Source organism: Podarcis muralis, chromosome 10 (assembly GCF_964188315.1).
Source record: "Podarcis muralis chromosome 10, rPodMur119.hap1.1, whole genome shotgun sequence".
NCBI classification, from domain to species: domain Eukaryota; kingdom Metazoa; phylum Chordata; class Lepidosauria; order Squamata; family Lacertidae; genus Podarcis; species Podarcis muralis.
This window is the reverse complement of record NC_135664.1, coordinates 70486344-70510827: the sequence shown is the minus strand read 5'-3', so window position 1 is coordinate 70510827 and position 24484 is coordinate 70486344. Positions and strand designations below refer to the sequence as shown.

At 47.7% G+C, this 24484-nt stretch overlaps 1 protein-coding gene across 3 annotated transcripts in view; it reads right to left on the bottom strand.

Moving 5' to 3' along the window:
• The window catches only part of LOC114604927 (uncharacterized), a 29600-nt gene that overhangs the window by 3022 nt on the left and 2094 nt on the right, over positions 1 to 24484 (bottom strand). The window contains exons 2-9 of one of the 3 annotated variants that reach the window (XM_077935359.1): positions 18289 to 18472; positions 17276 to 17308; positions 14920 to 15030; positions 10491 to 10680; positions 8595 to 8795; positions 6362 to 6639; positions 5473 to 5538; positions 3889 to 4064 (exon numbers count right to left, since the gene is read on the bottom strand). In XM_077935359.1, the coding sequence (XP_077791485.1) occupies positions 3889 to 4064; positions 5473 to 5538; positions 6362 to 6639; positions 8595 to 8795; positions 10491 to 10680; positions 14920 to 15030; positions 17276 to 17308; positions 18289 to 18446 (1213 nt within the window). In that variant the 5' untranslated portion in view covers positions 18447 to 18472. The remainder of the gene's footprint in view (positions 1 to 3888; positions 4065 to 5472; positions 5539 to 6361; positions 6640 to 8594; positions 8796 to 10490; positions 10681 to 14919; positions 15031 to 17275; positions 17309 to 18288; positions 18473 to 24484) is intronic. The other 2 variants (XM_028745524.2, XM_028745525.2) reach the window with 2 other exon arrangements.

Sequence of the window (24484 nt, the reverse complement as noted above, 5' to 3'; positions counted from 1 at the left end):
AAGGGCATCTGGGTTTTAAGCTATCTAGGTTGGTGGCCATCAATAGATCCACACCAGCAGACCCATATTCACCCGTACAATGCTACACTAGGATTACAGAACTTGCGGGGTCACTTATTAAGCAGTTCCAAGTTTGGGGATGGGAGGACATCATGCCTGACACCTCTTGAGTGAACGATGGCAAGTTCATAAGCTGAAGCCCTCTGACGACAATCCCACCCCAAGCATTGTCCGGAACCAATGGGCCAAATGGGCCAGCCCGAGTCTTTGCCAACTAATAAATTAGCCAGAAGAGAGACTTTTACAGCAGCTCAACATAGCAGGCGCTTTCTTCCCAACCAGTTCCATACCGCAGGCTCAGGCTGTTCAAAGAAGCTGTCGCACATGGTGCCAGGGACTGCTCAGAAAACAGCATATTTCACCTCCAGGTCAGCGGTTCCCTTTTGGATCACGGCGTCTCGTGAGCGAAAGGGGCCCATTCACATGTAGGATTCTTTGGCAGGGGACTTCTGATGGAGGAGTTCCAGTTCAGTTCCCAAGAAGAAAGGTGAGCAGATTTTAATTTTGGTTCCCTTTCTTCTTGGGAAGCGAACTGGAACTCCATCATCGGAAGTCCCCTGCCAGAGAATCCTACAGCCGCCTAAACCTCATGAGACGCCTTCAACCTTTCATATAGAGTCTCTCCAGTCCTTCATCCTTTAGCAATTCTAAGGGGAAGCGATGGAGATTTCGGCAATTTAAGAGTAAGTTCTTGTGCCTTTCTAGCTTTGCCTCCAATATTGTTTTACAGAGTTCTGACGCCATGACAGATATTGTCCCAGCCACCATGTTAGAACTCTACACACCACAGAAGTTCATTTCTAAGCTGAGGGGTCCAAAATAGGAAGCACCCTCACTCAGGACAACATGGGGGGGGGGGAAGGGGCTCCAATGACCTATCTCTTCCCCCTCCCCAACAGTACACAAATCAATACGACTAGGGCTTTTTTTCAGCTGAAATTCACCAGAACACAATTCTGGCACCTCTCAAGTAGGCACCATTGACATTCTAAGAGAACGAGGGTTCGTGGTGGGTTCCAGCACCTTTTTTTTCTAGAAAAATAGCACTGGCTATAGCTGATCTGACTCAACAACCCACTCAGTTGTACAAACGAAGCAAACTTCAACCAACTGAACGCAACCAACCAAGCACTGGACCCTCTAACCTCTCACAACGCCAACCAAAATAAGTAAATATACAGTGGAATCTCGGTTTTCGAGCATCTCAGAAGCCGAACAATTTGGAACCCGAACGCCGAAAACCCAGAAGTGAATGCTTCCATTTTCAAACGCGCCTCGGATGTTGAGTGGCTTCTGAGGCGTGTTTCTCCATTTTCTCGATGGAATTTGCTGACCGCCCATTGCTCCTTGGTTTTCAAATGTTTTGGAAGTCAAACGGTCTTATGGAACGGATTATGTTTGACAACCAAGGTGCCACTGTATAAGTAAACGTGACTCTGACACAAAAATCCCGCACAAACACTACACGACAGAATGAAAGATCAATATCCCCTCCATAGAATCATAGAGTTGGAATAGACCACAAGGGCCATCGAGTCCAACCCCCTGCCAAGCAGGAAACACCATCAGAGCACTCCTGACATATGGTTGTCAAGCCTCTGCTTAAAGACCTCCAAAGAAGGAGACTCCACCACACTCCTTGGCAGCAAATTCCACTGTCAAACAGCTCTTACTGTCAGGAAGTTCTTCCTAATGTTTAGGTGGAATCTTCTTTCTTGTAGTTTGGATCCATTGCTCCGTGTCCGCTTCTCTGGAGCAGCAGAAAACAACCTTTCTCCCTCCCCTATATGACATCCTTTTCTATATTTGAACATGGCTGTCATATCACCCCTTAACCTCCTCTTCTCCAGGCGAAACATGCCCAGCTCCCTTAGCCGTTCCTCATAAGGCATCGTTTCCAGGCCTTTGACCATTTTGGTTGCCCTCCTCTGGACACGTTCCATCTTTCTGTCCTCTCTTTTTTCACCCAACCGCATAGCGTACATGACAACAGTGCGTCCTACCGAATGTGAATTGTGAAAAAGACTCCATGAATTGAAAGCGGTGATATTCTATGTGCTTTTCTTTGTTTATTTGTTTGTTACACAAGAAAATCCTTAATAAAAACTATTTTTAAAAAAACAACCGCACACAATTGCAGGAGGACAGGGGAAAGTTGTAAGTTGGCGCAACGGCGGCCATCTTGGCCAGGAAGAGCAATATCATCTAGGCTGATCCACAAATGAAGGTGAAGGAGAAAGTTCCCAGAGCGGTGGGGTAGCGGGCCAGGATTGCAGGGGGTCAGAGACCCATTTATGCAGCAGGGCCCTGCCTCCAACACCCTAGTAAATGTAAAGGGACCCCTGACCATGAGGTCCAGTCATGACCAACTCTGGGGTTGAGCGCTCATCTCACTTTATTGGCCGAGGGAGCCAGTGTACAGCATCCGGGTCATGTGGCCAGCATGACTAAGCCGCTTCTGGCGAACCAGAGCAGCGCACGGAAACGCCGTTTACCTTCCCTCCAGAGCGGTACCTATTTATCTACTTGCACTTTGATGTGCTTTCCAACTGCTAGTTTGGCAGGAGCAGGGACCGAGCAATGGGAGCTCACCCCGTCGCGGGGATTCAAACCGCCGACCTTCTGATCGGCAAGCCCTAGGCTCTGTGGTTTAACCCACAGCGCCACCCGCATCCCTCCAGCACCCTAGAGCAGCCCAATTAGCATGAAAGGGGAGCTTTAAGCCACTCTATGCTATTGCGTTTTTTAGGTCAGGGAGGAAGGGAGTTGGGCATACCAGCAAAATCTTGAGGGCACCAAGTTGGGGAAGGCTGTTGTGGAAGCCGCAGCAGGATGCTAAAATCGCCCCGAAGCCTTCGCTTATGTATTATGCATCTGCTACAAAGCAAAGCAAGGAATCACAGAGCAGATTCCTAACATAGCTTTGTGGGCTCAACATGCCTTTCTGAGAGAGAACGTTGTCACCTTTTGCCTGGGCTGGTATTTCCATTCCACACACACACACCTGCGCACCTGGATGGGAGGTTTTTTTTTGAGAGTAACTGTAAAAGGGGAAATGATTAATAGGCAAAATGTTATGCATGGCAGAGTTATTGGCTAGAGGAATACACAGATGCCCAGAAGGCTGGACAGATCCTGGAGACGAGACGGGAGTCAAGTTTCACTCATGGGGATGAAAGAAAAGGGCACCTGCCTAAGAATGGATCCTGTGCCAAATGTTAAGGCATTCTGGGTACAAAAGGAGTGATTCTCGGGGTGCCAAAGTAACTTTCGCAGCTGCGTGTTGTCAATTTGCTGCCGAACAGGGAGATATTTGAGTGCTGTTGTGTACTGAGTTGAATAGGATCCAAAAGGCAGCAGTCTGATTGGTCCTAGAACAATAGGGTCCAGAATGCAGCAGTCTGATTGGTCCACAGGAGCCACCCAATCCAGCTCCAAGTGGAAGTGAATCTGCCACCTGATTGGCCTACAGGTGAATCCCGGAATTAGCCTATCACGTGGGGCCCATTGTGTAAATAATGTATATAAGGCAGACATTCCGGGGGAACTTCCATTCCTCCTCACCATTATGAGCTGAATAAAGAGCATGAAATCCACTCTCGACTTTGAGTATATTTCAAGTGCCTTTCAAAAATGGAAATCCAGAGCAGCTTCTTCTTCCCAGACAGTTGGGGGTCCCACAATGAACATGATGGAATTGTGACGTGGTCAATCCAATTTGGCTACACGATCATGTCATAAAGCCAGTTCAAAGTGAGGGCAATGCTTCCTGCCCTCGCTCTGAACGGGCAATCTCATATATATAATCTCTCTCTCACACACACACACTAGGCCTTACATCCTCTGGCTTGCTCAGCTCCTTGTAGGGTAGACAGACAGGCTTCCTTCGACCCCTCTGCCACTTTTCCCAGAATTTGGTGAACAGGTATTTGTCCATGGCTTCAGCAATCTCCTGAGGATTGTCCAACTTTCGGAAATCCTCCGATGGAAGAGCTTGGATGAATCTGGAGACAACAGTTGACACTGTTAAGAACAATCTGTGTCCTGCTTCATCAGCTTGTGTTATCGGTCTTCCCTCCACCTAACACAGAGGCTCTCAAACATTTTTTCTCTGAGCCACACTTTCAGGGGAAAAAATTGCTTACATCACACATTTTTTTTAATAGGAAATACATTGGAAAACAAAAAGAAACAACCCCTAGCAGTACTTGATTTATAATGTATTATTATTATTATTATTATTATTATTATTATTATTATTATTATTACATACCAGCCTATATCTCAGGGTGGTTCACAATGCAAAGTTACATCATATGAAGCAGAAAATATCGTACTTTTCTGTGTATAAGACTAGGGGTTTTTTTTACTCTAAAATAATGTTAAAAAACGGGGGTTGTCTTACACATCTCCCCCCATTTTCATAAATTTGAGCCCCCCCAAAATAGGGGTCGTGTTATACGCGGGAAAATATGGTACATAATCAAAGCATAATCCAGATAATCAAAACAATTAACAGTACCAATGTACACACACTAATAATCAATATACTCCCCAACAAAAGCCCCTAACCAGTACTCTAGCCCACAGATACAAAAATCCAAATTAAGATATATAACATTTAACAACAATTTAAAACAACCCCACCCTCCAGATATTACAGCACCCACCCAGGTTAAAACCCCATCCCCATTAAAACAATAATTTTAACGTAACAGGGCTGGCTCACGTCCTCGTTCAACCCCCAAAAGGAACAACCCCCTTCAGTGTCTCCCCATTGGGGCCTATAAAGTAGAACGCAACTACTTTATAATATGACCATGGGACATCGAGAAAGTGTAAGACAATGCTGGTACATAAGAACATGTAAAGGTAAAGGTAAAGGGGCCCCTGACCATTAGGTCCAGTTGTGGACGACTCTGGGGTTGCGGCGCTCATCTCGCTTTATTGGCCGAGGGAGCCGGCATACAGCTTCTGGGTCATGTGGCCAGCATGACTAAGCCGCTTCTGAAGAACCAGAACAGCACACAGAAACGCCGTTTACCTTCCCGCCAGAGTGGTACCTATTTATCTACTTGCACTTTGACGTGCTTTCGAACTGCTAGGTTGGCAGGAGCTGGGACCGAGCAACGGGAACTTACCCTGTCGCGGGGATTCGAACCGCCGACCTTCTGATCGGCAAGCCCTAGGCTCTGTGGTTTAACCCACAGCGCCACCCGCGTACCTATAAGAACATGAATCATCTTCAAAATATAAACAAGCCTGCCAATCCCTGGCACTTGCCAGCTAAGACTCTTTAAAGTTGAAAGAATGCCAAGGATGCTGGCTGAACCTTCTGTGTACAAACCATATGCTCTAGCAATGACCTATGGTCTATTGCCTCTACCCCAAACACACCACGACTTTCCTTACCTTTCACACCCATCCAATTCCATTCTGAGTCTTTCTTCATAGCCTGTCAACTCTTCCTGCAGTTCCCTAAGAGACAAGAGAGAGGGACTCAGAGTCGATAGTCCCAGGCAGCTGTTACGGCTTATAGAAGGCGGTTGGGCCACAACTTGTCAGACAGCGGCCCACCGTCAGTTGTGCAAACTCTGCCGTGATCAGCAGAGGCTGCACAGCTCCAGCTGAACGCCAGAGCTTTCCTGCTTTCCAGTAGGCCAGCCTTTTCCAGAGCCGGCGTACAGCTTCCGGGTCATGTGGCCAGCATGACTAAGCCGCTTCTGGCGAACCAGAGCAGCGCACAGAAACGCCGTTTACCTTCCCTCTGGAGCTGGATCTATTTATCTACTTGCACTTTGACGTGCTTTTGAACTGCTAGGTTGGCAGGAACAGGGACCGAGCAACAGGAGCTCACCCCGTCGCGGGGATTTGAACCGCCGACCTTCTGATCAGCAAGTCCTAGGCTCTGTGGTTTAACCCACAGCACCACCCGCGTCCCTTACTTGCCACTCAAAAGTAGTCCATAAATAGAATATGGCAGCCTCGGACACAATTCCACCCTGTCTGAAACAGGAATCCAATGCCTTAAGAACATAATCACATGAGCCGGGTGGATCCAGCCAACAGCCCATCTAGGCCAGCATTGTGGTTCTCACAATGACCAACCAGACGCCCATGGGAAAGCCACAAGCAGGATTCGAGCATAGGAACACTGGTATTCCAAAGCATCGCTGTCTCCAGCTGTGGCAGCAGAGCAGAGCCAGCCTGGGCAGTAAGGCATCAAGCCTCTTTTAAAGCCATCTAAGTCGGTGGCCGTGATTGCCCTCCTGTGGCAGTGAGTTCCACAGTTTTAACTTACAATATCCTGGAATGAAAGTGATGCACAGCGCTGCCGACGTCGTCTCTCCTCCGCTGCAGCCTTGCGCCGAAGGCTCTCCTGGCCGCCTCCTTCAGGTCTGCTTTGGCTTGGGCGACGTCGGTTGAACTGGATGTTGGTTCCCGGAGGAGGGACCACATGTGCAGAGGGAGAGCGGAAAGACTTGGTGGATCGTGGAGAAACATCCCGTCCAGTATCTCCACGGAGGTAGACTCCTTGATGGCAGTGGTGTAGCGGTTGTCTCGCGCCACTGGGTTGTCCTGGGAGAAAAATTGGACAGGCAGAATGCGGCAACTAGACTGGTGACTGGGAGCAGCCACCGAGACCATATAACACCGGTCCTGAAAGACCTGCATTGGCTCCCAGTGCGTTTCCGAGCACAATTCAAAGTGTCGGTGCTGACCTTTAAAGCCCTAAATGGCCTCGGTCCAGTATACCTGAAGGAGCATCTCCACCCCCATCGTTCAGCCCAGACACTGAGGTCCAGCTCCGAGGGCCTTCTGGTGGTTCCCTCCCTGCGAGGTTACAAGGAACCAGGCGAAGCGCCTTCTCGGTGGTGGCGCCCGCCCTGTGGAATGCCCTCCCATCAGACGTCAAGGAAATAAACAACTACCTGACTTTTAGAAGACATCTGAAGGCAGCCCTGTTTAGGGAAGTTTTTAAGGTTTGATGTTTTATTGTGTTTTTAATATTCTGTTGAGAGCTGCCCAGAGCAGGACGGGGTATTAATAATAATAATAATAATAATAATTATTATTATTATTATTATTATTATTATTTCAGGTTACAGACTCCGATAACCCAGAAATAGTACCTCGGGTTAAGAACTTTGCTTCAGGATGAGAACAGAAACTGTGCGGCGGCGGCAGCGGGAGGCCCCATTAGCCAAAGTGGTGCTTCAGGTTAAGAACAGACCTCCAGAACGAATTAAGTTCTTAACCCAAGGTACCACTGTAGTAATAATAATAATAATAATAATAATAATAATAATAATAATAATAATAATTCTGACAAGCTGTGCAGGTTACGACACACCCTTAAGGTGCGGCGTGTGCACTTCTGATAACAAACCCGATGTGCCCCAGTGGAGGGCGAAGGTTTGGAGAGACAGTGGGTGGGATCCGATATTCTCTGTCCCCTAGTGCAAGAACCCTTGAGCTACTGGAAGGCAGAGTATGAAGGCTGCACAACAAAGAAATCCAATGTACCAGTTGTGCTAACAATGGAGCTGTAGAGGTGGAATGGGTCCCAATGGTCATCTAGTCCAACCCCCTGCAATGCAGGAATTGTGCGACACCTGCAAAGTTTGGCCATGCACTTGTCTTTTCTCTTGAGTGACGGCTGATTCTAGTTGTGCAATCTGTTGCACAGTGATTTACAGCAATGTGTTTCCTCTTATTCCAGCTACTGCTAAGTGACTTTAACTTAGGGCCGCAATGGATGCAACTCAATGGCATGTGGGGAGTGAAGTCCCCTCCCGTCTTCTCAAAATGTTCTCTTATGAGCTCCCCCTTCCCTCTTTCTTCCATGACTTGCTCCCCCATCTCTTGGTTCCCTCCCTCCGGCTAGCAAAAGAAACGATTTCCACGTGCAGTGCATGATCAGCTTGTGGAACTCCCTGCCACAACTTGGCTACTAGTCAACATAGCTTTGGGATTGTGCATCAGTGGCTAATAGATAAGATGGCTCAATGGATTCTCTGTGTTTCAGAGGCAGTTTACATATCACCAGTTCAGTTTACAGAAGGAAAACTGATGCAAAGGCTACCCAGAAAGCCTTTGGTTCAATTCACTGGCTACTAGGGATGGAAGAAATTCAGTTCAGGTTGTATGTAAAGGCTAAACAACCTAATTTGAACTTCCTGGAACAATATATGGGCAGAAACACAGCCTCTGGTCAAAATTCACATTCATCTGAATTTTGCAATGCAGTCAACTTATATGTACAAAATTGCATATACTGATAATGAAAAAATGCTTTATATTGGGGTGGAGTGTGGTGGCCCTTGCAAAAATGTCTACATTAAAGGAAATATGGATCTCTTAGAAGAAAGTGGCACTTAAATGCTGATGAATTTTCACGAAGGCTTAAAAAATAAACGTGAAAATGTGGAGAATTGAATGTGAGGTGCAAAATCATCTGGCTGGGAAAGGCTGGCCTAACCTTCTCCTTTCTCCCTTTCCAGCCACTACTGGGCTATCGGCTTACACTTCACCTTGAGCGTGAGATGCTTCAGCCTGCGGAGGCCTCTGAGCACGTGCAGAGCCTCGGGCAGCCCGCCAATGTCGTTGCCGGAGGCACAGAGGACGTTGAGAGACAGCGAAGAAGCCAGAGGCAGCAGGCTGACAATGCGGTTCTTCTGCACGTCGAGCTCGCGGAGCCGGGGGAGATTCTGCACCCCTTCCAGAGACTCCAACTTGAGTTGGGAAAGAAGAAACAGAAAATGATGTGTGGTCAAGCAAGCACAATGTCCATGTCCGCCTTAAGAGGATAAGAAGACAGTGCTGGATCAGGACGATATGGGATTGGGGGGGCAACTCCCATCTCTTGCGGGGGTGCAATTAGTGCCAGCACCGTCCGTTATGAGTTTGGGTGTAATCTTCGACACCTCCTTTCCACGGAGGCGCAGATTGCAGCTATAACAAAGGCGGCATTTTTCCATCTCCGCCAAGCTAAGCAGTTGGTTCCTTACCTCTCTCGCCCTGACCTAGCCACTGTGATCCACGCGACGGTCACCTCCAGACTGGATTATTGTAACTCGCTCTCTGTGGGGCTGCCCTTGAGACTGACCCAGAAACATCAGTGGGTGCAGAATGCCGTGGTGAGGCTCCTTACAGGGTCCTCGCCGCGGGATCACATTCATCCAGTGCTATATCAGCTGCACTGGCTCCTGGTGGAGTACAGGATCAGGTTTAAGGTGCTGGTTTTAACCTTTAAAGCCCTATACGGCCTAGGACCCTTGTACCTACGGGACTGCCTCCGTATGTCCCACAGAGGACCTTACAGTCTTCAAACAAAAACATCTTGGAGATCCTGGGCCACAGGGAGGTTAGGCTGGCCTCAACCAGAGCCAGGGCTTTTTCGGCTGTGGCCCCGATCTGGTGGAACACTCTGCCACAAGAGACTAGGGACTAGGGCACAAGGGACAGCACATTTAAGAGAGACTGAGATCTTGGTTGATCTATCAGACGGCTGAGACCATATAACACTTGCATTGGCTCCCAGTACATTTCCGAGCACAATTCAAAGTGTTGGTGCTGACCTTTAATGCCCTAAATGGCCTCGGTCCAGTATACCTGAAGGAGCGTCTCCACCCCCATCATTCTGCCCGGACACTGAGGTCCAGCACCAAGGGCCTTCTGGCAGTTCCCTCCCTGCGAGAAGTGAAGTTACAGGGAACCAGGCTGAGGACCTTCTCAGTGGTGGCGCCCGCCCTGTGGAATGCCCTCCCATCAGATGTCAAGGAAATAAACAACAGTCTGACTTTTAGAAGACATCTGAAGGCAGCCCTGTTTAGGGAAGTTTGTAATGTTTGATCTTTTATCATGTTTTTAATATTCTGTTGGGAGCCACCCAGAGCAGCTGGGGAATAAATAATAAACATTATTATTCTCTCCAGAGCACCACAAAGCAAGACCCAAGCTGATGGAAACAGAACGGCTTTGCAAAAGTTTGGGATCCACTTAGAACCCTTAGATTAACAGCAGAGCAGAGGTACAGAAACTATCAGTGCTTAAAACTTGAGAAGGTCTTTTGTTCATTATCCGTCAAGCCTCTTCTTCATTCCTGACATGAATCCGGACTATCTGAACCTGCTAGGAGAAGTTTTGATCCCCTCCCACTTCTTTTTTTAGAAAGACCGACTCTCTAAGCCGTGATACTGACTCTAAATAAGAGTTGGGGAATCGGTGGCCATGGATGTGTTATTCGACCATAACTCCCAGCACATTGGGCTATTGGCTATCCTGGCTATCCAGCTAATGGAAGCTGGAGTCCTATAAAGTATTGAGGGGAACACGCTCCCCGCACCCCACTGCTCTGCATCCAGCTCCTGGGAGTCACCCAATTTCGAGATCCTGAGCACTCCCCCCCAAAAAAAAATAATAATTACCTGATTCGAAGACAAATTCAGCCGTGTCAGGTTACTCAAGAGAGGGAAATCTGTGAGGCTCCTCAAGCGATTGTGGGACACGTGCAGAACGGACAGGCAGGGGCAGTTTTCCAGCTCCTTCACCTCTCTGATCGCGTTATAACTAAGGTTAAGGGCCACCAGGTTGGGAAGGGGCCCCATCCCTCTCGTCCTGCAACCCCAGATAAAAGCGGAAAAAGAAGGAATTTTAATTATTTGATGTCTGTTTTTATGCATATTGTGTTGTTTTTATGATGGTAGCCTCGGCCGGGGAGGGGGAGATATAAATAAAAAATTATTATTATTATTATTATTATTATTATTATTATTATTATTATTATTATTATTAAGGTTGCCAACGTGTCATTCAGGAGGTGTGTCATTGTTGAGACCTCAGCAGGTGCCGTCCACCCTACTTGGGATGTAGATAAACCCCTATTCTACTCACATCCATCTTCAAAACATTTGGTGGTGGTGGCTGTTTTTTAATTGATTCCAAATCCCTTTTTTTAAAGAAATGAGGTATATCTGAGGTGGACAACCTGTGAGGCCCTCTGGAAGTTATTGGATTTAAACTCCCATCAACCCCAGTAGTCAGGGATGATGGGAGTTGTAGTTCCGGAATAAATGGAGGATCGCTAAGCTAGACCAGTATTGTATACATCAGCCTTCCCGGGCTTAGTGCTCTTCAGGTATTGCTGGACTACAACTCCCATCAGCCCCAGACAGCAGGGCCAATGTCTAGGAGCAGGGCCGTCTTACCCATAGGCGCTAGGGGTGCGGGGCACCCGGGCACTGGGCTCTCAGGGGCGCCAGGCCAAGAGTCTGGGGCCCGAGAGTGTTAGTTTCAGTTTGCCACTGTGCAGTGCTTTGGAGCCACAAGACTTTGTTTTGCATTCCTCACATTCCAGACTGTTGGAAGTCTCACGGAAGACAAGAGACGGATGTGACGTTACTGGTTTCCTGTTCCTTTGTTGCTCAGTTGCTCTCTGCTCTCACAGAGAGAGGATGCACTTCTTTTCTGCCCGCGTAGCTTAGTAATAAAACCTAGCAATGAAGCCCAAACTTCTCGTCTCTTCCCTGTGCTGGAAACTCTGCTGAATGGGGCATGTGCCTGGAGCCTTATCAGAGGCTCAGGTCGTTAATTATCATCGGAGGCGATTCCGGAAGAGTCGCTCGGTCGAACGCAGATTCCGACAGAGAGTTGAATCCAAGAAAGAGCCCAGCGGGCTCTTCTGCTGCGGGCGGCTCTGCGCCACGAGTTCAGGGGTGACGGAGCCAGCGAGATGCTGAGGCAGCTGGCCAGCTCTGCCCTCCTGCGCCCCTGGGACTGGCAACTGGGGGGAGGGTGTTGGACGGATCTTTGCACCCCGGCGCTGCATATGCTTAAGACAGCCCTGTCTAGGAGTGATGGGTTTTGTAGTCCAGCAACATCTAGTAGGCCACAGGTTTCCCACTCCTGACGTATATAAAGCACAAAAGAAGAAATAAGCTAAGTCGCCCAAGGCAATGGATTATCCACACTCAATTAATTTAACCTGATACATTATCTTTTAATTCTTCCGTATCTTTACACGGTTCCTATTTTTATTGTCTTAAAAAAAACCTTAATAATTTGGGTGTTATCAAGATCTTCCTTCGCTATACCCTGTGAAAATATATCAGCTTCAAATAGAATCAGGATTTATTTGAGTAGGTGAGATTTCTCTCTTTTCCCGCTACTGGACTGTGTGACTATATTGTTTCTGTCACCAATGGAATATATGTTTACTCCAAAGTAAGCCCTACTGAAGGGACGCGGGTGGCGCTGTGGGTAAAAGCCTCAGCACCTAGGACTTGCCGATCGAAAGGTCGGCGGTTCGAATCCCCGCGGCGGGGTGCGCTCCCGTCGCTCGGTCCCAGCGCCTGCCAACCTAGCAGTTCGAAAGCACCCCCGGGTGCAAGTAGATAAATAGGGACCGCTTTCTAGCGGGAAGGTAAACGGCGTTTCCGTGTGCGGCTCTGGCTCGCCAGAGCAGCGATGTCACGCTGGCCACGTGACCCGGAAGTGTCTCCGGACAGCGCTGGCCCACGGCCTCTTGAGTGAGATGGGCGCACAACCCCAGAGTCTGGCAAGACTGGCCCGTACGGGCAGGGGTACCTTTACCTTTACCTTTAAGCCCTACTGAGTTCAATGGGACTTACTCCAGAGAACCCTGCATAGGATTGCAGACCAATGTGTTTCTTGCCCTCTGCTAATTAATTCTTTTTGGATTTAAAGGAACAGTAATCCCTGTTTATTTCCTGGTTTCAATGATTTCCAATATTTCTTTATACATAGGCTGTCAGCATACCATACATTTTTTAAAGCTTATTCCCCAATTCCAAAGAATCTGGGAACTGTGATCAACCCCTTAAAGGTAAAAGGTAACGGTACCCCTGCCCGTACGGGTCAGTCTTGACAGACTCTGGGGTTGTGCGCCCATCTCACTCAAGAGGCCAGGGGCCAGCGCTGTCCGGAGACACTTCCGGGTAACGTGGCCAGCGTGACAAAGCTGCATCTGGCGAGCCAGCGCAGCACACGGAAACGCCGTTTACCTTCCCGCTGGTAAGCGGTCCCTATTTATCTACTCGCACCTGGGGTGCTTTCGAACTGCTAGGTTGGCAGGCGCTGGGACCGAGCAACGGGAGCGCACCCCGCCGCGGGGATTCGAACCGCTGACCATATGATCGGCAAGCCCTAGGCGCTGAGGCTTTTACTCACAGCGCCACCCGCGTCCCTTACAGAACTACAATTCCCAGCACCCTCAACAAACTACAATTTCCGTGCACAGTGTGTACATCTCCGCAGATACTGCCTCTCCAAAATGTTAGCTCCTTTCTAACCATGTCCGCTTTCCCCCAGGGTGCTGATCTGAACAAGCTCCCCAATTTATCTATACATCGTAATCATCCTCTGTTCCAGTTCCTGCTGGCTATTTGTGAATGTAGACACCTGCCCAACCTTGCAATCAACCCTGGGCTTTTGATATGGCCCCAAATGTCCCTTCTGTCAGTTTCGCCACCTTTAAATTGGGGTTGCAAAATCAATGGTGGTGCTGGTGATATTTTGGGTCATCCCTACTACGTTCTGGGTCCCAGTTTTGATCTGTGGGATCTCCAATTTAAAAGTTCTCAGAGACCTATAGCTGACACCCTAGAGATCTGCTACCCGCTCAACAGGGAAAGAGATGTTGAACCCACAGACCCTACAAGTGTCCCTATTCTCCAGGGACAGTCCTGGATTTACAGAAGACATCCTGGTTTCTGATCTGATCCCAGAATGTCCTCCTTTTCCTTAAGGTACCCCTGCCCATATGGGCCAGTCGTGTCCGACTCTAGGGTTGTGCGCTCATCTCACTTAAGAGGCCGGGGGCCAGCGCTGTCCGCAGACACTTCCGGGTCAGGTGGCCAGCGTGACAAGCTGCATCTGGCGAGCCAGCGCAGCACACGGAAACGCCGTTTACCTTCCCATTATAAAGCGGTCCCTATTTATCTACTTGCACTTAGGGGTGCTTTCGAACTGCTAGGTGGGCAGGACCTGGGACCGAAAGACGGGAGCTCACCCCGCCACGGGGATTCGAACCGCCGACCATACGATCGGCAAGTACTAGGCACTAAGGTTTTACCCACAGCGCCACCCGCGTCCTTTTCCTTTGGACGTCGCTATTTTTATCGGAGAAATGTTGGAGGCTATGGAGTTATGCAAGCCAAGGAGATCAGTAACTATACAACTTTTAGAAGACATCTGAATGCAGCCCTGTATGTAGAAGTGGTTTATTTTAATGTTTAATGTTTTATTATGTTTTTATGTATGTTACAAGCTGCCCAGAGTGGCTGGGGCAACCTAGTCAGATGGGTGGGCCATAAATAACAAAATTATTATTATTATTATTATTATTATTATTATTATTATTATTATTATTACTACTGAATACAGTGGTACCTAGGGTTACAGACGCTTCAGGTTACAGATGCCTCAGGTTACAGACTCCGCTAACCCAGAAATAGTACTTTGGGTTAAGAACTTTGCTTCAGGATGAGAACAGAAATCGTGCGGTGGCGGCAGCGGGAGGCCCCATTAACTAAAGTGGTGCCTCAGGTTAAGAACAGGTTCAGGTTAAGAACCTCCAGATGCATTTTAAATAAAAGGATATATTCTACTCATGTAAAAACATGCTGATTCCCAGACCGTCCGTGGGCCGGATTTAGAAAGTGATTGCCAGCTTTGTATGAGACACCAGCAAAGCGGATAAAACTCTGAATGCTACGCCCTGCTGAGAATTGCTCCTGCTCAGGGGCAAGGCCCCAAATTGCCTCTCTCTCTCTTCTGCACAGGCCTTAAATTTCTCCACACAAAACACGCCCCCACCATCCATCAAGTCGCACTCACGTGCTTAAAGCATTAAGCGACACATCCACCTCGGCCAAATTCTCAAACGGGAAAAGAGCTTCGGGTGGAATCTCTTGGAGTTCATTTAAAGAGATGTCAAGCTTAACAATCCTGAGGAATGAAGCAGGGAGTGGGAAGGAGGGAGGGAGAGAGAGAGAGAGAGAGAGAGAGAGAGAGAGAGAGAGAGAGAAATCAAAACTATTTCAAAACTCTCCTTCCTCCTATCCCCCAAAGCAATAACCATCACAATTCCTTTTTTTTCCTTCCTTTTTAGCATCTAGCTAATGATGTCCTTTTGTTGTATAACACCCCTCCCCTTTTTGTCTGTGGTTTTTTAAAAATATTTTATTAGTTTTCTTTTGGATTTATTTATTTTTAAATAAAATAAAAGGCCACCCTCCCCAGTTTTGGACAAGCAGCAAGACAAACTTGCAGCAATGCGGTTCCAGAAATGGCAAACAGGCATGTTGAGTGTGGCAATCCATCAAAATGGCAGAATAACAAACCGGGTTGGGGGGAGCTGAGAACAAAGAGACAAACTTGAATCTAGTTGAACTTAGGAATGTTTGAGGCGTTTGGTCTTTGCAAAATCACAGTATGGACTGGCCTGATCAACACCACCTGGATTAATGTGTGTACGTAGATCAGAATGTAGCTATCCACCTGGATTTTGCACTTCTCTGAAGGCTGCCGTGAAGTTCTTTTCTCCAAAAACAAAGTAGTATCAAAATGCATTTAGAATTAACTAAGAATTAAAGCGGGTGCCGCTGCGGTCTAAACCACAGAACCTAAGGTAAAGGTAAAGGTACCCCTGCCCGTTCGGACCAGTCTTGTCAGACTCTAGGGTTGTGCGCTCATCTCACTTAAGAGGCCGGGAGCCAGCGCTGTCCGCAGACACTTCCGGGTCACGTGGCCAGCGTGACAAGCTGCATCTGGTGAGCCAGCACAGCACACGGAACGCCGTTTACCTGCCCGCTGGTAAGCGGTCCCTATTTATCTACTTGCACCTGGGGGTGCTTTCGAACTGCTAGGTTGGCAGGCGCTGGGACCGAACAACGGGAGCGCACCCCGCCGCGGGGATTCGAACTGCCGACCATGCGATCAGCAAGTCCTAGGTGCTGAGGTTTTACCCACAGCGCCACCCGCGTCCCCCTAAACCACAGAACCTAGGGCTTGCCAATCGGAAGGTCGGCGGTTTGAATCCCCGTGACGGGATGAGCTCCTGTTGCTCGGTCCCTGCTCCTGCCAACCTAGCAGTTTGAAAGCATGTCAAGTGCAAGTAGATAAATAGGTACCACTCCGGTGGGAAGGTAAACAGCGTTTCCGTGCGCTGCTCTGGTTCGCCAGAAGCGGCTTAGCCATGCTGGCCACATGACCCGGAAGCTGTCTGTGGACAAACGCCAGCTCCTTCGGCCAATAAAGCGAGATGAGCGCTGCAAACCCAGAGTCGTCCGCGACAGGACTTAACGGTCAGGGGTCCCTTTACCTTTAAGAATTAGTGAATGGGCTTGCTTTCCTTCCTCCTCCCTCCCTGTCTCCTTTCCTTTTGTGCCATGTCTCAGACTGTGAGACTGAAGGCAGAAACTGTCTTCTCAAAGATATGTGGATTTCTCCAAGTTGCTTTGGGAGCTGTTTTTGGCTGAAGAGCAAGATAACTCACTGGATCCAGGGCTTATCTACCCTTACCTTTTGCCCTGCTTTTTCTAGACACAGGTCTGCACCTTAAAGCTCTGTGCCCCATTTCCCCCCATGAAACCTGCTCTTTAGCGCTCAATCAGAACAAATGTCAATTTTGGTTTTCTGAGGATTGACGTTTGCTCTGATTGAGCACTAAAGAGCAGGTTTCGTGGGGAAAGTTCTGGAGCAAAAGCAAGGATGCTCGGACATGGAGCTTTAAAGTGTAGACCTGGAAAGATTGGAGGAAAGGTACCATATTTTTTGCTCTATAAGACTCACTTTTTCCCTCCTAAAAAGTAAGGGGAGATGTGTGTGCATCTTATGGAGCGAATGCAGGCTGCGCAGCTATCCCAGAAGCCAGAACAGCAAGAGGGATTGCTGCTTTCACTGTGTAGTGATCCCTCTTGCTGTTCTGGCTTCTGAGATTCAGAATATTTTTTTTCTTGTTTTCCTCCTCCAAAAACTAGATGAGCCTTGTGGTCTGGTGCATCTTATAGAGCGAAAAATACGGTAATTGTGGACATGCCCTCTGAGAAAGGTGCCTTTGTGTCCCAATTTAGAAAACTCCAAGGAGGCCCGTTGGAATCACTCCAGTATAAATTCTCAAAGCAAGAACTGGTGCAATGTTCAGGCAGATTGAGCAAAGAAATTGAAGCATTATCTCGCATTTCTTACCTACCGTTCAGGAAATTCTGTCTTTGGAAATGATTGCCTGGAACAGAAAGAAAGAACAACCTAAAGCATCCATTTGCTCCTTTGTCCAGGAGTGGGTGAACAGACATTAAAAGGGAAAATGTGATTTCAGTGTCAACAAGTGTGAAGCAATGCACCCTGGGACGAAACATCCTAACTTTAGGCAGCTGCAAAGATCGGTGAAATTGTCAGCCCAGCGTGCAACAGCTCTGAAGAAAGGCAAAATCCATGCAAGGAATCATTAAGAATTGAAAATAAAACTACCGGTACAGTGGTGCCCCGCAAGACGAATGCCTCGCAAGACGAAAAACTTGCTAGACGAAAGGGTTTTCCGTTTTTTGAGTTGTTCCGCAAGACGAATTTCCCTACGGGCTTGCTTCGCAAGACGAAACGTCTTGAGAGTTCTTGCGAGTTTGTTTCCTTTTTCTTAAAGCCGCTAAGCTGTTAATAGCCGCTAAGCCGCTAATAGCTGTGCTTCGCAAGACGAAAAAACTGCAAGACGAAGAGACTCGCGGAATGGATTAATTTCGTCTTGCGAGGCACCACTGTATTGTGAGCTGAGTTTGGGAGAGTTGCTGCCTCTGAATGCTAACCTAAGATGATGATGGTGATGATAATATTAGTAATCATAATAATTTTGTCATTTAGATGCTACCAATCTGACTGGGTTGCCCCAGCTGCTCTGGGCGGCTTCCAAAGGAATATTAGGACACTAAAAAAAAACCCTCAAACATTAAAAACGTCCCTGCCTTCAGATGTCTTCTAAAAGTCAGATAGGTGTTTATTTCCTTGAGGGTGTTCCACAGGGCAGGCGAATTGTGAACCGCCCTGAGTCCTTATGATGAAGGGTGGCATAGAAATTTAATAAATAAAATAAAAATAGATATTTCAAGCCTGCCCATAAAAACGTCATGTTAACATGCCTATCAAGTGTTTGAAAATGTATTACATATCTATGTTTCCCCCACACACCACGCAGCAAGGCCATGGGTCCTTTACCTGGGGTCTACAGATCCAAATTCAAAGTTGAACGCTAACTGCTTAAGCCGCGACATCTTTAAACAGAGAGCATAATGAGGCCCAGGTGTTTCCATGCTCCAGGTGAAGGGAAGAGGGTCCACTTCCACAATCCGGTCTTCAACATACTGACGGTTCATCTCTTGAGAAATACTGGAGCAATCTTCTTTAAGAAAGGAGGAAAAAAGACATTTCTCTCTCTCTGTTTGTCTTCCTAAGCCCAGTAAGAATAGAATCACAGAACTGTAGAATTGGAAGGGTCCATGTGGGTCATCTAGACCAACCCTCTGCAATGCAGGAATTTTTTGCCCAATTGGGGCTCAAACCCATGACTCTGGGGACAGGGCTGTCTTTTCCCGGGGGTGTAAGAGGCGCCAAATTCGGGGGGGGGGGGCCAAATGTATACCTACTGTATACTGGACCCTCTAAAAAAAGAAAATACTGATTCATGGGGGCGGGTGAGTTCTGTGTGTTTTGGGGACCCATGGGTGACACCCCAAAAACTGACAGGAAAACCTTGCCCTCAGATTCCTCCCCATTGGCACAAAAGAACCTCTAGGGCAGTGGTGGCGAACCGTGGCACTCTAGATATTTTGGAACTACAACTCCCATCATCCCTAGCTAACAGGACCAGTGGTCAGGGATGATGGGAGTTGTAGTTCCAAAATATCTAGAGTGCCACGGTTCGCCAAAACTGCTCTAGGGTCGAAATTCTTCGCTGGGTTGAAAATCCCATGACTTGGTGCTCAAAACCCTGTTATGAAGCCCTGATTTGAAGCCAAGATGCTTTAGGAATCGGCCTAAGCACCACAGAAACCACCCCGTTCTCAGACCCAGTGAAGGGAAAGGATTTTGAAACATGCAGTAGGTAATTGAACATGAAGGCTCTGACGCCTGCCTAGCAAAAGTTCACCACCTCGCCTGTGATCTTTCACTTCAGACGTATTAGACCGAAATGCCTTCGGGGAGGTTTAAGTGCTGTACTATTAATGCTAAAACAAAGGAAATAACCGCCGTACAACGCCACAGCTTTAGGGTTCCCCGAAGCGGGAAAGAACAGAGGAACGGCCTTTAATCTCAAACGTCCCTCAAAGGCGTTACGTCGAAGGGGTTCAAGCAGTGGGCTGCCCAACCTCCCATGGCCTCCAATTCAAAAACGAGGGAAACTTTCTTGGTCCTTTGGCATGTGGGCAGTGCCAGGCGCTGTACAGAGCAGCAAAATTATGAGAGGCCCGGCAGCAGAGTGAAATGTGGGATGGGACCGATGCGAGGATCCTTGCACAATTGAGCATTTGAACGCCTCAAGGGGTTTGCAGCAGGACACGCTTGGTACCACACTGTATCCTGCTGACAACATGACGAGTTTTGCATGAGCTAAAGCATCTTAAAAAGCAGAGACATCACCTTGCCAACAAAGGTCCGTATAGTTAAAGCTATGGTTTTCCCAGTAGTGATGTATGGAAGTGAGAGCTGGACCATAAAGAAGGCTGATCGCCAAAGAATGAATGCTTTTGAATTCTGGTGCTGGAGGAGACTCTTGAGAGTCCCATGGACTGCAAGAAGATCAAACCTATCCATTCTTGAGGAAATCAGCCCTGAGTGCTCACTGGAAGGACAGATCCTGAAGCTGAGACTCCAATACTTTGGCCACCTCATGAGAAGAGAAGACTCCCTGGAAAAGACCCTGATGTTGGGAAAGATGGAGGGCACAAGGAGAAGGGGACGACAGAGGACGAGATGGTTGGACAGTGTTCTCGAAGCTACCAGCATAAGTTTGACTAAACTGCGGGAGGTAGTGGAAGACAGAAGTTCCTGGCGTGCTCTGGTCCACGGGGTCAAGAAGAGGCGGACACGACTAAACGACTAAACAACAACAAAGCATGGGTAGGCAAACTAAGGCCCAGGGGCCGGATCCGGACTAATCGTCTTCTAAATACGGCCCACGGACGGTCCAGGAATCAGCGTGTTTTTACATGAGTAGAATGTGCCCTTTTATTTATGTTGATGTCAATCAACATTTGATGATCTCCTACCGGTCCACAATAGAGAGTGTCCTTTCATACTGCATCACGATGTGGTATGCTGGTTTGACATCAACAGATAGGAAGCGCCTACAGAGGGTGGTGAATACAGCACAAGATATTATGGGCTGTCCGGTGAATCTGCTGGATGAAATAGCGGAAGAACGTTGCCTCAGGAGAGTGAGGAAAATTCTCAGGGATGATTCACACCTTGGCCGGCACTATCTTGATCTCCTGCCCTTGGGCAGAAGATATAGAAGCATGATTAGTCGCGCCAACAGGGTAAAGAACAGCCTCTATCCATGGGCTGTTAGGCTACTGAATGAAAAGATAACAACAGGGCAACTGACTTTCGAGTTTGGTGGGTGTGCGTCAGTAAACGAGGGGAATTAAGACTAAGAGAGCTGAGTAGGGGGTGCTCGTGTAATCTCACTGCACAGTTGTACCTTGGGTTAAGAACTTAATTCGTTCCGGAGGTCCGTTCTTAACCTGAAACTGTTCTTAACCAGAGGTACCACTTTAGCTAATGAGGCCTCCCGCTGCCGCCGCACGATTTCTGTTCTCATCCTGAAGCAAAGTTCTTAACCTGAAGCACTATTTCTGGGTTAGCAGAGTCTGTAACTTGAAGCGTATGTAACCTGAAGCGTATGTAACCTGAGGTACCACTGTATACAAGTTGCACAAGTGACAATAAAGTATTTTAATTTAAAATGCATCTCTGGGTCATTTGTGGGGCCTGCCTGGTGTTTTTACAGGAGTAGAATGTGTGCTTTTTTTTAAAATGCATCTCTAGGTTATTTGTGGGGCATAATAATTCATTCATTCCCCCCCCCCCAAAAAAAATATATAGTCCGGCCCACCACATGGTCTGAGGGAGGGTGGACCGGACCAAGGCTGAAAAAGGTTGCTGATCCCCTGGGCTAAAGGGAACCCAGAGAGGTTGTGCAAAGAAGCTGAATGTTGGAAGGCTCAGGGGTAGACAGGAGAAAGAACTTCATGAGAGCCAGTGTGGTGTAGTGGTTCAGAGCGGTAGACTCATAATCTGGGGAACCGGGTTCGCGTCTCTGCTCCTCCACATGCAGCTGCTGGGTGACCTTGGGCCAGTCACACTTCTCTGAAGTCTCTCAGCCCCACTCACCTCACAGAGTGTTTGTTGTGGGGGAGGAAGGGAAAGGAGAATGTGAGCCACTTTGAGACTCCTTAAAAGGTAGTGAAAGGCGGAATATCAAATCCAAACTCTTCTTCTTCTTCTTCATAGTTAAATGGCGAACATAAGAAGAGGCTGCAGGATCATGCCAATGGCCCACTATGTCCAGACTCCTCTTCCAGATGCGGGAAACCAGCGAGCAGAACATGGTTTCCAGCAACTTGCATTCATAGCGGGGCAGGAGAGATGAAAACAATGCCAATGTATTTTAGGGCTCACGTACGTCTGGAATTTCCCGGCCATATTTGGGATTTGTCCGCCAAAAATAGCATCCAGGTAGGATTTTCAGAATTCGGTTAAAATGTCCAGGAAAATATGGCACTCCATATTGGAAGAGTGGATTTTATGGGGGTGAATTTCCTAAAAAAAAATAGCTCAAAAACTTTGTTTGCGGGGGGGTGGGGAGCGATTTTGCAAAATAAAAAGTTCTACAACTTTGCCCCACCCCCACCCCAACAACCCTCAACAACTTTGCCAAAGTGTTTAGGGAAGTTTTTAATGTTTGATGGTTTATTGTGCTTTTAATTCTGTTGGGAGCCGCCCAGAGTGGCTGGGGAAACCCAGCCAGATGGGTGGGGTGTAAATATTATTATTATTATTATTATTCCTATTATTACAAAATAAGCTTAACAATTTTTGTGTCCAGATTTTTCACTTTTTGAAATATGGAAACCCTAATTCATATCTGGCAACCAATGCACTCCTTTGGTTTCAGAGAGTACATGGGTAAAGGTAAAGGTAAAGGAACCCCTGACCATTAGGTCCAGTCGTGGCCAACTCTGGGGTTGCGGCTCTCATCTTGCTTTAATGGCCAAGGGAGCCAACATACAGCTTCTGGGTCATGTGGCCAGCATGACTGAGCTGCTACTGGTGAACCAGAGCAGCGCACGGAAACGCCGTTTACCTTCCCGCTGGTGTGGTACCTATTTATCTACTTGCACTTTGATGTGCTTTCGAGCTGCTAGGTTGGCAGGAGCAGGGACCGAGCAATGGGAGCTCACCCCGCCGCGAGGATTCGAACTGCTGACCTTCTGATCAGCAAGTCCTAGGCTCTGTGGTTTAACCCACAGCGCTACCCGCGTCCTTAGTACATGGGTATACGAGTCCAAAAAGCCCGGGAGACAATTTTTCATGGCTCTCTAGCGGCTATGCTGGCTCATTTACCGGAAGTAATGTATTTAGCATTATTCGAGTGTTTATTCGATTCTGACCAAACTAAGCCTCCCAGATCACAACATACAGGTGTGTTGATGCAGTTTCGAAGACTGATTCGAAGCTCAGAATCCGAAGAGGGTTCAAGCCATCGTGAAATATCCTATAGGCTGCAAGGTCCACCCGTCTGCCGGCTAACGGAGCCGTCGAAGGCAAACAAGGACTGGAAGGGGCGACATGCGAAGGGACAAGTGGTATTGGGCTGTTTCAAGCGACGCTGGCGTGCGCCAAGGCTTGCTAAAATAAAGGACCTGGAGAAATACCAACTAAAGAACAATGGCAAGAGAAGTTGACGAACTATGCAGAACTGGCAAAAATGACAAAGAGAAAAAGGCAACAGAGACTTTGAAATAGATTGGGAACTATTCGTATTATATTTGCAGAAACAAGGAAAGGCTATAGACTTGATTGCAGGATTTAAATAAACACCCACATTATTAGCATCAGAAAATGTTTGGAAGATAGTGAAATAAGATGATGTATTTAATTTTTTTTAATGTTTTTAAGGTTATTAATAACTTTTTCTGTTGAGATAGCAATGCGGGTGAAAATAGAAACAAACCAGAAGCGCAAGTTGGGGGAAGTTTTGGAGGGGAGGGAGGGAGGAATATATAGTAAACATTAAGAATTGGAGATGTATGTAATGAACGAAAATGAAAAATGAATATATATTTTTTTAAAAATAAAAATAAAATAATAATAAAGAACCTCCTCTTGGCCTTTTTGGATTCCTGCTTCTAATTCCAGAGGGTTGAGGGATTCAAAAGCAGCTCAAAAGAAGCAATTAGCAGGGTGGCTCTTTGCCCGTGGCAAAGCCAAGGGGCAACTCATTTATTAAGAGAGGCACACCTTGACGTGAAGAAAGCAAGGGTAAAAAAGGAAAGCAAGACTGCGGAGGTTATTAATGTGAGGGAGAAGCCAAGAGATCCATCATTCTGACCTGGGAAATTGTCATTTAATAAGTCCTGGCCGCTCCGGAACGTTCCAAAAGGGTAGCTTTGTTCTTTGTTCCTTGCCAATGGGCTGTGAGATGCTTGAATGTCGCAGGCGGGGAAATCGTCCAACCTGAACTGCCTGGTTCTCTGTTCGTGGCGGGAATGGGCCTGCAATATTGGGCAGTCCAAGCCCCTTCAGAGGCAGAGTATCCGCTTTGAGTACACCAAGGTCCCGGGTTCAAATCTCGGCATCCTGGGAGAGAACCCTGCCTGAAATGCTGGAAAGCTGCTGGCAGCCAGTGCAGGCAATATGGAGGTGGGTCTACTCCTTATAAGGTGGCCTACTAACTGGGAAGCGCTTGCTCTGTATGCTGGCCGTCCTGGGTTCAATCTCAGCATCTCCAGTTAAAAAGGGTCAAGCCACAGACGACAGAAAATACCCCTTTCTGCTTCTTCCAGCCGACTGGCTTCTATATTTGCAGATTAAATAGAGTCTGCATGAAATAGAAGCTTATTTTGGAATTATATGTTGACTGTTGAGCAGGTATATACTGACAGTATATACATCTTTTAAAAAAACAACAACCAAGGCAGAGCCAATTGCATCGCAAACTTAAACCCCAAGTTTTATAGAATTGTAGAGGTGCAAGAGAACCCAGGCGGGTGTGGGGGACTCCCTGGTCCTGAATGGGGTAACTGTGCCCCTGAAGTACCAGGTGCGCAGACTGGGAGTCATTTTGGACTCACAGCTGTCCATGGAGGCACAAGCCAATTCTGTGTCCAGGGCAGCTGTCTACCAGTTC